Raw genomic sequence first — 12,416 nt, forward strand, 5'->3', positions numbered from 1 at the left:
AGTAATCCTGGGAGACCTGGCTTACCCCTTAGAGCCCTGGATCATGAAACCTTACACAGGGCACCTGGACAGCAGCAAGGAGCATTTTAACAACAGCCTGAGCAGGTGCCGCATGGTAGTTGAATGTGCTTTTGGCCGTTTGAAAGCTCGCTGAAGGTGTCTCAATGGCAAGCTAGACCTTACCGAGGATAATATTCCCATGGTCATAGCCATGTGCTGTACTTTGCATAATCTGTGTGAATCTAAGAGTGAAATGTTTGCTCGGGTATGGAACACTGAGGCAGAGCGATTGGCTGCACAGTTTGAACAGCCAGCTGCTGGGGCTGTCAGAGGAGCCCAGAGGGCTGCTATTAACATCAGAGAGGCTTTGAGGAACCACTTTGACAGTGAGGGGCACCTAATAAATGTCTGCTGTGGAGTTGCTTCCCTGGTGCATCTATGTACAATTTTGGGGCCCAAGATCCATGCAACAAAATGCTTTAGAAGCCTGTTCCTGAGAGTGAATTGATTGCTATACACTTTTATAGAACACAGAATAAAAACATTGTACCATTAAATGCCTGAGCCTTTATTTATTGTTAAAAAGGGTAAAACCTCACAACTGTGTGTAGCTCCAGCTATCATTGTCCAAGCTGTGAGAGGGGGTGGAGTGATGGGGAAACTCAGGAATGCTGTGAAGTGAAAAGGAATGTGTGGGCATAGAGTGGGGTGGGGTTGGCAAAGAATTGTGCATGTGCTGCAGTGGAGGTCGATCACGGATCTGCTCAGTTTGCAGCTCTATCAAAGACTTGAGCATCTCTGTCTGATCCCCCATAACTTTTATCATCCGCTCTATCACTTGCCAACAAATGCTGCATTGGCTTCCCAGCACTCTTTGTGTTCCCTGGTCTGTCTCTTATCGCGCTGCAGCACCTCCATGAACATGTCTTCTTTGCTATGTCTTGGCTTCTTCCTTATCTGCCGAAGCCGGTCAGCAGTGGTGCGTGGTGTTTTCCTCAAGGTCTCGGCTGCTGTGGGCAATGCACAGAAGAGGGATTGTTACATTCCAGCAAACGACTGAAACATTTCAGTAACAAGGGCCTTTTGCAACTAGTAACAATCACTTTCTCACTGACTCTAGACAGGCACACAACTCTGTGAGCACCCCAATCATGGTGAGTGTCAGGAGTGGGGGAAAGGCGGTTGTATATACAGACCAAACGGTCCTGGCTTGCAGGATAGCTTTGCAGGGAACTCATTCTAAAATTATCACACACTTTTTCAGAGGCAGCCAACCTGCTTCCTGACATCTCACTGCTGCAGGCGAGGAAGGAAACCAGCACACAACTACTGCATGCTTGCGGCTTTCACCCCAGTCTATATGCAGCTCAACTATGTGCCGCTTTGGTCCCAGCTCCAGTGATTGCTAAATGGCATGGTACAGTTTCCTACAGTGGGGGAACTAACAAGGCTGCAATCCCTTGGAATCTGCGGCAGAGGATAGCAAGTACCTCTTGGAAACTTTCCAGAGCCTCTCTCTGGAGGATTCCCTGCAGGTCTTCATGTCCATCGAAACCCTGCTTGGCCATGCAGATTAACTACACAGGGCAATGTCCAACTCACATAAAACACTACCTGCCTCCCACTTTTCTCTCATCTGCTATCTGTACAGCACTTCTGGAGTGGAGTAAAGTTCCTGGCTGCCTGCCTCACTGGGCGACCCCACTGGGAGCTCCACATCCTCTTCTACCTCCACTTCTTCATCCAGAATTTCAGCTTCCGGGTTAGCTCTTCTTTCTGCTGCCTCCAAAGTATCCACGGGGCTATCGGCGATGGAGGTGGGGTCACCACCGAGGATAGCATTCAGCTCCTTATAGAAGTGGCAGGTCTTAGGTGTACCACCAGAGTGATGGTTTGTCTCCCATGCCTTATGGTACGCCTGCCTCGGTTCCTTTATCCTACCTCTGCACTGCTGCGTGTCCCGATCATAGCCCTTTTCGCACAAGCCTTGAGAAACTTGCCCATATGTGTCCCGATTCCTACAGGTCAATCGCAGATGCAACTGAACAGACTCCTCTCCCCATATACAGATCAGATCCAACAGCTCAGCAGTGATCCAAGCGGGAGCGCGTTTGGTGCAATATCCAGCCATGCTTACCTGGGAAGCCAGCAAGCAGGAAATGAGATTTAAAATTCCCGGGGCTGCAAGGGGGAGGGGTGGGTTGGCTGCAGGGCCACAAAGTTCAAACTGCTGACCAGAGCAGCAGCATGGGAATTGTGGGAGGCCAATAAAACTTTCTGGAGGCCAATAAAATTGGGAAAAAAAGGTGTGGTGTCTACACTGGCTGTTTGTCGACAATAAAGGGAGAGGAAAAAACAAAAGTCTCTCACAGGAGTGGAAGTTTTTTGTTGCGAAAACTGGGCATTTTTTTGACAAAAGTCCCATTGTAGTGTGTACACTATTGCTGTTTTGTTGCCAAAAGGCAGTTTTTGGCAACAAAATTGCCAGTGTAGACAATCTGTAAGTCTCTTCAGGTACTTTCAACAGTCTTTCTTCTTGGGTAGGCAATGGAGGATAGCCTTCTTTGCCTTACTCCCCAGCCTTAAATAAGATTTACATAAGGCGGGAATCTTTTGTTTCCCAGTCTTGACCTCACCCTCCTTTTAATGGAAAATTACTAGAAGTCCAAGATAGTGTTAGTACCAGGTGACAGGACCACCTGACCTAGCAGTGTCACAACCACATCCCAGGCGGCCTCTCAGGAAGGAGAGAGATTAGTATCTTCAAAGTCTTATTGTTTCTTCCTAATGGCTCATCAAAGCTGATGCCCAGTTGTCTGGTGGGTGTCTCCCAAATACAAACACAGTTGTAATTGTTACATAGTCAATATTCCTAACTTTAGATACAGAAATGATACATGCATACAAATTGGCTAATCACATTCAGTAAATCATAACCTTTGCAATGATACCTTACAAGACCCATCTTGCATAAAAACACTTAAGAGGCTCCACCTAAAATAAAGCCTAGTAGAGTCTGCCCAGAAACTAACACCATGCGGGCAGAGGGTTCCCTTGGGTATTGTTACCAGATGCCGGGGTGTGAGGGAAAAGAGAATATTCAGAAACTAAGAACAGACCAGATGAGAGAGAGAGGGGGAGGTGCAGAGGCAAAAATCAAGGAAGCTAAACAGTAGCAGCCTGTGAGCACTAAAGAGCTCTGTGTTGCTTGAAAGATTTTTCAGCAACAGAAGTTGGTCCGATAAAACACATTACCTCATCCACCTTGTCTCTCTAATGTAGTAGGCTCTTTACACACTTATTTCTTTTATATTTGTAATGCACTTTGTGATCCTTAGATGAAAGGCTCACAAGAAAGTGAAAAGAGGTTCTTATTAATTATTTATATTATTAGTTGTTGCTATTCTAACTGCATTAGATGTGGAGTTAATCTTTCTGCTCAATGATTTGAGTTCATATCCAGTCAATGACCCACCCAAAAGTACAGACCTTTTATTATGTGTTCATTTCAATTTGAAAGTTAAAAGTTCACATTTGGGGATATATAGACTGTTTATATGGAACACACCGTTCAGTCTGGTAAGGAGAAGGCAAGCTCAGAAAAGGTTTAGAGAAGAATAGACAGAAATCTCTGAGAAGTCCACTTCTCTCCAATGCTCCAGAAATCCAGAATGACAAGTCTTATTAAATGTAGCACTTTTGCTTTTATTCTTTAAAATTTCTCTCTTTTTAAATCTTGTCTTGATACATATATCTTCCTTTACACCGGTATGCAAAACTTTTTATTCAATTTATATCTCAGTTCTGGAACATTTGGGGATCAGATCCTAGCTCCTTCTTCCTCCTGCTTATGCCGCTCTGTCAGCACAAAGAAGATGAAAAGCCACCTAAGGATTAGTAGCATTGAGGACATATTGGAGTTCAAGCTCCAAGGGGACATGTTTGTGCCACTGCTGAACTTTGACAATCCCCAGCTGGTAGAATGACCTTTTGTGGAGACATTACCAGCCAGTACAACCTACAAGAGCCCTGAAGCTGCTGTAAATTTCACATAGGCTAAACTAGCACTTCAACAGCCCCTGGACTGGAGGAAGAATCAAGATGGCATAACGGTTGGCTGCAGCTGCGGATTCAACCCTTTAAATGTATTTTGATCCATGATACCACAACAGGCTCACAGTCAGCAGACTGTCTCCTTTAACATTCTCTACCACAGTTTATTTTCTTAAGGTTAGCATCAGAGAATAAAAATCTGGGTTCATTAGATCTCTGTGAATTGAGCCAAGGATCAGCTGGGGGGTATTTTTAGTTGTACAAATCTGGCGAGTCAGCAGTATGCAGGGGACTTACTGGGTCACTTTAATCAACCTGTTGATCTAGACCAAAATGAAGCTAGGCCAAAACCCAAAGGACTTCTGATTGAAAAGCACTCTGAGAAGGATTTGGCTGCATTCCAATGGCTTTTTGTTAAATGAGATTCACAGCATATTAGGAGCTATGTGGTAGAGAAAGAAGATAGACACATAAGAACAGAAAGAAGGAAAAAGAGCCAAAAAATATTACAAGGATGAAGTCTCCAAATGCCCACTTGAAGTTCAGGAAGAATGTGATTTTTCTTTTGTAGTGTGCATAAAGTGGGATATTGTCATTGGCATCCCGTTTCCCTAAAACACTACTAGCCCCAACAAGGCTCTTACACCGTAGGTGCTTTACCCCATCATGTAGAAGTGATAAACCATGACTACTATATCCTGATGGCTCCAAGCTCACCAATTAATGAACATATTCTCAAGACCAGTGGTTTTCAAACTTTTGTATTGGTGATCCCTTTCACCCAGCAAGCCTCTAAATGCGACCCCCCCTTATAAATTAAAAACACTTTTTTTTTACATTTAACACTATTTTAAATGCTGACAGCAAAGCGGGGTTTTGGGGTGGAGGCTGACAACTCACGACCCCCCCATGTAATAACCTCACGACCCCAGAGGGGTCACAACCCCCAGTTTGAGAACCCCATCTAGCAGCAAAGCATTTTAAGCATTGCCATGAGAATATTCCCAACATTAAGTGGAACCCCTTGCCCCATCTTCATTATCATGTTAACTTATTGTCCAGACATTTATCTAGTTGCATTGAGGAGCATCCAGAGTTCTATAGCTTTAGGGTGTGATGGGATGTGCACCCCACACAGGCTCTGAAGGTATTAATGTGTGAGGCCAGTTATGATATCTGTCTGCATCTGGAGGGAGAGCCAGGCTTAACTGAATGTGATGACCAGCTGGGTAGGAGCAGGCTGGTTAGTATAAAGCCAGGAAGTTGAGAGCAGAAGGAGGCTGCAGGGAGAGATTCTGCCGTTACTTTTTAGGAGCAGAAAGGTGTGGAGGAGATAACCAAAGAAGTTGACTAAGACCTGGGATTATAGTTCAGTGGTTTGAGCATTGGCCTGCTAAACCTAGGGGTGTAAGTTCAATCCTTCAGGGAGCCACTTAGGGATCTGTAGCAAAATCAGTAGATGGTCCTGCTAGTGAAGGAAGGGGGCTGGACTCAATGACCTTTCAGGGTCCCTTCCAGTTCTATGAGAGAGGTATATCTCCATAAAATTTTCCAGAAAAAGCAAGCCAACACAAAGGAAAGAAAAAAGGGATTCTGATCTCTCACATTTGTAAATCAGTAGTAATTCTACTGAAGTCAGTGGAGCTACACTGGTATAAAACTTGTGTAAATTATATCAGAACTAAGCTCTAGATATGAGTTTATGTTTCTGGCAATTAGTATTGGAAGCCTACTACATTTGAGAGACAAAAATAGGTACTCTTCTCCCCATTGCCAGATGACTATACCATTATCCCAGTGACTAACTCCTTAATTCCCTTCTCCAGTCACTGTTTCTGCATCATCCAAATTGCCACTTTGTCCCTTTATGGGGCTTAATCCCCATCACATTCAAGCCTAGTGAATATAGCCAATTAGTCATGCTCCATACCTAGCTAATTGGCTCCCAGCTAGAGGGGCAGAGCTAAGACATAATAAATAGACTGAAGGATGACAATTGCATGGAGGATGAGGAGACTTTCTTATCTTAAGGTATGTCTACACTGCACATTCCTTTTGGCCGTATGTAGGGTATATACACTACATGCCTTCCTTAGCATGGGTATAAATAGCAGTGTAGATGGGGAGGCATTGCTTAGGGAGGTAAAGACACAGCTGAACCCTGTGGGTATGTAACCAGGGATATACCCTACACTGCTCTCTATGGGTATGTCTACACTACCTGCCGGATTGGCAGGTAGTGATCGATCTATCGGGGATCGATTAATCGCATCTATCGTAGTTGCGATAAATCGATTCCCGATTGCTCTGCCGTTGACTCCTGTACGCCACCGCAGCGAGAGACGGGAGCGGAGTTGACAGGGGAGCAGCAGCAGTCGACCCCGTGCCATGAGGACGTGAGGTAAGTCGACCTAAGATATGTCGACTTCAGCTACGCTCTTCTCATAGCTGAAGTTGCGTATCTTAGGTTGATCCCTCCTCCTCCCCCAGTGTGGACTAGGCCTATGTGCCCAAGTAGTGCCTCCCCTGTCTATCCTGCTATTTTTAGCTGTATAGTGTCCCATAGCTACCTCCCTGCTTCTGGAGCCTGCCCCTGCCATAGTGAAAGATTGGGCATTGGGGACAGCTCTGGTGGGAGGGAGGCAGTGGGGAAAGGCTCTGGCAAGAGACAGGCAGGGGGGAAAGGCTCCAGCAGCTCCCCACTGCTACACACCACAGCATGGATAGCTTGCTTTTCACTGCAGTGTGCAGCTACACATACCCTACATGCTTGCTGCAAGTGGTGTGCAAGCTTTCTGAAATTCACTGTAAATTTTTCATCTCAAATTTCATTCCATTACATCCCTTTATGCCACCCTAAATAATTCCTTTCCATCCTGGGTGGGTTAATCCTTAGAATACTTGTAAATGATGATCATGGTCTAATCCAAGCCAAATAAATCAAAATTTATTATTGTCACAGTTTAGTGCAGAAGCATCTCCTTGAACTTGTTCAAGATCTATTGTAAAAACAAAAAGAATGGAGATTTGCTGCGCAAAAGTAAAAGCTTCCAAATGTTTGATGGGATTTTATTGGTGGTGGAAGGAAGATAAGAGTAAATGCACAGAAAGTTGAGGCAGCTACTACAAGTCCTGCTGTGTCTGGATTTTTAACAGTGTGATTAAAAATGAGAAGAAAACAAATTAAAATGGAAGGTTATAGCCAGTTATGAAGTCACTATCCTGGAAACCAAACAAATTGCTGAAGTAAGGCATGTGAGAAAGCTCAGCCTCAAATGTCCTAGCGTTTACTGTTACAAAAATGGATAGACATTTACAAAATCAATGCAGTGATGATGGAGATGTTCAGCTACCATGAAGAAAAATAAATTAAAAGTGTTTTTCATGGATTTTTCAATGTTTGTTTAATACATACATGCTTTACATCCCTCTCTAGTTCACCAGCTATTACTTACCAAGGAGAATGATAGCTTCATATGAGATTCCTAAAACTAGGAACATAAATGTTTTCCTTTCCTGATTCAATTCTCTTCACTAATGCATATATCTGAAGAAGTAAGCACTTTTGGAGAAAAGTGACAATTAAATGAAATTTGAGAATAATGGACTTTACCTCCCTGGGATTTATTTTCCCATTTGCAATCAGGGTTATGAAATTTATTCTATGATTTCTGTCAGTTTTTAAAAAATTATCACACACAGAAAAATGAAATGAAGCCAGAACAGATTATGAAAAATATAATCCAAGATTTTTGACAGGACACATACTTCTATTTGGAATCCTTTCTGAATCCTTCCCATTTGCTTTTCATTTTCTCTACATACTTTCTGCCTGAAGTGCTCAACAGACTTAAAAATATATATTGAAATATAAAAAGTAACAGGTGTCACTGGGGATACAAACAAAACTGCTGTATGTTTAAATTGGATTTACAATTGTTTTAACAAATTAGTAGTACATTTGCTTGATTCTTCTAAACATGAGTTTAGTTGGGGATTGGTCCTGCTTTGAGCAGGAGGTTGGACTAGATGACCTTCTGAGGTTCCTTCCAACCCTGATAGTCTATGATTCTATGAGAAGAGCATCTTAGGAATCACTGGCAGTTCTAATGATTGCAAGTGTGGAACTGATTCATAACTATTTGTAAAGACACTGAACATTAGTAGTGATTCAATAGTTCTGTGTTTTACGTAGGAATATCTTTAAAATCTAAAAACTACTTAGATCTCCCCCTTGTGGAGTCATTTACACTCTTTTGAAAATGCAATTTTATACACAGATTGACTTCACATGGTGCAAATCAGTGGAGGACAATCAGGCTCACTACGTGAAATTTCATAACTATTTGTCTGTTGTCTGAGTCCAATCTTGTACCCCTGAGGACAATGATAGCTTTGCCAGTGACTTCAATGATCACACAAATCAATCCCTATACAATCTTTGGAGTAAGGATCCTGGCTCTTCTGAGCCCAGCATTGTGAGAGTACTACTGGAACATAAATACAATAATAAAAAATAACAACAATTAATAATATTTGAAACCTACCCTCGCATAGAACCGGAGATGTTTTATTTTTCTGTTCAAACTACGCTCAGTGCAAACTATTGTTCCAGGGCGTGGGGCAGCTGCGTAGGAAACTGGGATGGTTTCCGTGTTAGTGTAAAAGAAAAGTTACGTTTGCACTGTGCATGCCAAGAAGACCATGAGGAATTCATCAAAATTAACATGAATGTTCAAAGCTGCACGGAAGAAAACGGGGGCTGGCTGGAAGGTGGCTTGGTTTGGCTTAGTTATTGTAGCTGGGATTCCCGTTACAGCTGGAACGGACTCGCAGTTCATTTCAAGGTTGCCCCACCCTTCCCCACCGCCGGCTCTGCGTGGCTGTGTCTCACCTCACCTGCCTTGGCTGTATGAGGAGAGACAACACCGAGAGAAGTGGCCCCAGCCCTTTCCGCTCTTGGGACCGTCTTCCCCGCAGTGTGACGGGCAGTGCTAGGACCCGGCAGAAACCTTCACCCCCAGCCTGGGCAGCTGCGGAGACGCCTCCCCGCAACGCCCCGAGAAGCGGGAGAAGCCCCCGCCCCCGGCTGCAGGGCGCCGCGGGAGTCCCGCCAGCTGAGGCGCCCTGGGAGCTGCTCCGGCCGCCTCGCGGGAAGCCGCTGGGGCTGGAAGATGGCGAGCCGCCGCCTCCTGCCGCTTCTCCTCGGCACCCTGGGGGCTCTGTGCTGTAAGTGGCGCGTCTCCCCCTTCGCCGCCGCCGCCGCAGCCAGGCCCTGCTGGAGGGCAGGGCGCAGCCCCAGCCCCAGCCCCGCGGCGCCCTTTGTTCGCCCGGCTGCCGGGGCTCGCTCGCCCCGCACAGCCCCGGGGAGCCAGCCACGGGGCGGGGTTTGAGCCCCTGGCTGGGCTGGGAGTCGGGACCCTGCCTCACTGCAAGGGGCAAGCAGGGACGGCCCGCTCCGCCAAGCGAGCTGCAGCCCGTGCAAAGGATGGAGCGGGGTTTGGGAAGGATGGAGCGGGGCTTTGCGCTTGTGGTGGCGGGATAGCTTCTGCGCTAGTCCGTAATGCTGTTGGTCGGGCCAGCTGCGGGGGAGAGGGGGGGCGAGGAGCTGCTGACTCCTCCAGAAGGTGGCTGGGCTCCTTTCCTTCCAACCTGTTGCTTTAAGCTTCCCTTGGGAGCTCGGTGAAGACGATTTTGCAATGAGGGGGGGGGATCTCCTTGTTGAATGGAGAGGTGCATCGCCCGAGAGGAAGGCTTAGCAGCAAATGGCATTTCACAGCCTCAAAGGATCCTAGGCATGCAGGGCTGGAAGGGACCAGGCCACAGGAAACCTCGACCATCTGTGCCAAGTGTTTTGTCCAGTCTGTTCTTAAAAAACCTCTAATGATAGGGATTCCACAACCACCTGTGGAAGCCTAGTTCAGAGTTTAACTACCTTTACTGTTTTTTTAAAAAGTTTTTCCTAATCTCTAACCTAAATCTCCCATGCTGCAGATTAAACCTGTTACTACTTGTACTACCTTTAGTGAACATGGACAACAATTGATCACTGTCCTCTTTATAAGGGCCCTTAACATATTTGAAGATTATTATCAGGCCCCTCCCAAGTCTTCTTTTCTGAAGACTAAACATACAACATTATTTTAATCTTTCCTTATACATCAGGTCTTCTAAACTTTTCATCACTTTTGTTGCTCTCAGCTGGACTTTTTCCTGTTTGTCCACATTTTCACTAAAGTTTGATGCCCAGAATTGAACACAATACTCCAGCTGAGGTCTCACCACTGCTGAGTAGAGAGAGACACTTATCTCATCTCTTATATGTCTTATATGCACCTCGGAATGATATTAGCCTTCTTTGCAACTGCATCACATCCTTGACTCATTCTGTTTGTGGATCCACTATAACTCCTGGATTCTTTTCAAAACTGCTTCTACCTAGCCAGTTATTCCCATTTTGTAGCTGTGCATTTATTTTTTTTTCTTTCCAAAGTATAGTACTTTGTACTTCATTGAATTTCATTTTATGGACTTCAGACCAGTTCTCCAGTTTGTCATGGTGGTTTTTCATTCTAATTCTGTTCTCCAAAGTGCTTGCAACCCCTCCCAGTGTGGGATCATCTGCAAATTTTATAAGCATACTCTGTTATCTAAGTCATTAATGAAAATATTGAATAGTACTGAACCCCAGACAGACTTCTGTGAGACCTGACTAGATATGTCTTCCCAGTTTGACAGCGAACCATTGATAGCTACTCTTAGGGTACGTCCATACTACCCGCCCGGGTCGGCGGGTAGCGATCAACTTCTCGGAGTTCGATATATCGCGTCTCATCTAGACACGATATATCGAACTCCGAACGCGCTCCCGTCAACTCCGGAACTCCACCACCGCGAACGGCGGTGGCAGAGTCGACGGGGTAGCCGCGGACTTCGATCCCGCGCCGTGAGGACGGGTAAGTACTTCAAACTAAGGTACTTCGAGTTCAGCTACGCTATTCGCGTAGCTGAACTTGCGTACCTTAGTTCTGTTAAATCAATTGTTTTACAGGACATTATCAAAACCCTCTAGCCCTCCATACCTCTAGGTACATATACTGAGGCCTTTCCAAAGGAGGGTTGTCATTAAATATTTGTTTTTTGTTATTGTTGCTGTAGAGCTTGTTGTCCCTGCCCTATATTTGCTTTGTTTATGCCACTTTATTAAGTGGCCCTTGTTCCCTTGAGGGTATTAGATCCCTGTCTGCCTGAAACCCTGGAAGCACCCTATAAAATGAGCCTACGAGTTCTGAAGTCCAGAACCTCTTTGAATATTCACATTGAGGAAGTTGATGCCATTGGCATCAAAAGGAGGGAATGATAGGGAAAATATCCCCCCCACCCTGCTTATAGGCCCAGAATTTTAAGCGTACCCTTAACCCCCCGTTGCTGCTTGGCGTAATTTGTAGGCCTTAACCCCTTGCCCTACTAGCATATATAAGCAATGAGTTTAATACTTCTGCAAAATGTTTGTCTGTATAAAGAACACCAGGAAGTAAAGCAAAAAGAGGAACCAAGCGGCCCTAAGGTGCCCAGCTGTAATACACAGAGTCTAGCAAGAGCTTTTGCAGAAGTAACCGCAAGCAGGGGTCTTACAGGCAGGCAGACTACCAACGAAAACCACATTTGGGAATAACAGGAAAAACCCTAGATGGTAAGGGGCAGTGACAGGCTCGCTAAAAGTAAGAAAGTATGCCAAATAAGGAGTTAATAACGTATAATGTGTGTGATGTGTAATTATGCTTTGTGGTTTTAGCCTTTATAAGCTTGGTGAAAAACTGTTAAAGGCAAGGCAGCTACCCCCACCTTCTTTGTGTGGGGCCATGTTGACCTTCCCTTTATGCATATCGGAATTTTAATAAAGGTGCCTCAGTGTGTCTGACCCAAAATCAACGGTGTGGTCAATTTTTCCACGACAGTTCGAACCCCCTCCCCTCCCCCCCCCCAGTGTAGACCAGGCCTTAGAGTACAATTTTTCATCCAGTTGTGGAGCCACCTTATAATAATTTAATTTAGATCACATTTCCCTAGTTTGCTTATGACAATGTCATGTGGGACTATGTCAAAAGCCTTACTAAAGTCAAACAATATCACATCTATAGCTTCCCCCTCCACTAGGTAGTAATCCTGTCAAAGAAAGAAGTTAACTTGGGTGGTTGTTATTTACCTGGATTTGTCAAGAATAAACAAAGTTCTATGAGGCAAGGACTGCCTTTTCTGTGTTTGTACATCACCTAGCACAATGTGGTCCTGGTCCATGACTGGGGCTCCTAGGCACTACTGCAATAATAACAATTAATAATACCAAACCCTTGCCTGTAAAA

At 45.0% G+C, this 12,416-nt stretch overlaps 1 protein-coding gene across 1 annotated transcript in view; it reads left to right on the plus strand.

The window, feature by feature from the left end:
* Positions 1–8,846: 8,846 nt before the first annotated feature.
* Positions 8,847–12,416, plus strand: part of JAM2 (junctional adhesion molecule 2) — a 53,238-nt gene continuing 49,668 nt past the window's right edge. Inside the window, exon 1 of the mRNA XM_045002216.1 lies at positions 8,847–9,282. Coding sequence (XP_044858151.1) covers positions 9,228–9,282 — 55 coding nt within the window. The 5' untranslated portion in view covers positions 8,847–9,227. The remainder of the gene's footprint in view (positions 9,283–12,416) is intronic.

Source organism: Mauremys mutica, chromosome 1 (genome assembly GCF_020497125.1).
Source record: "Mauremys mutica isolate MM-2020 ecotype Southern chromosome 1, ASM2049712v1, whole genome shotgun sequence".
Taxonomy (NCBI): Eukaryota; Metazoa; Chordata; order Testudines; family Geoemydidae; genus Mauremys; species Mauremys mutica.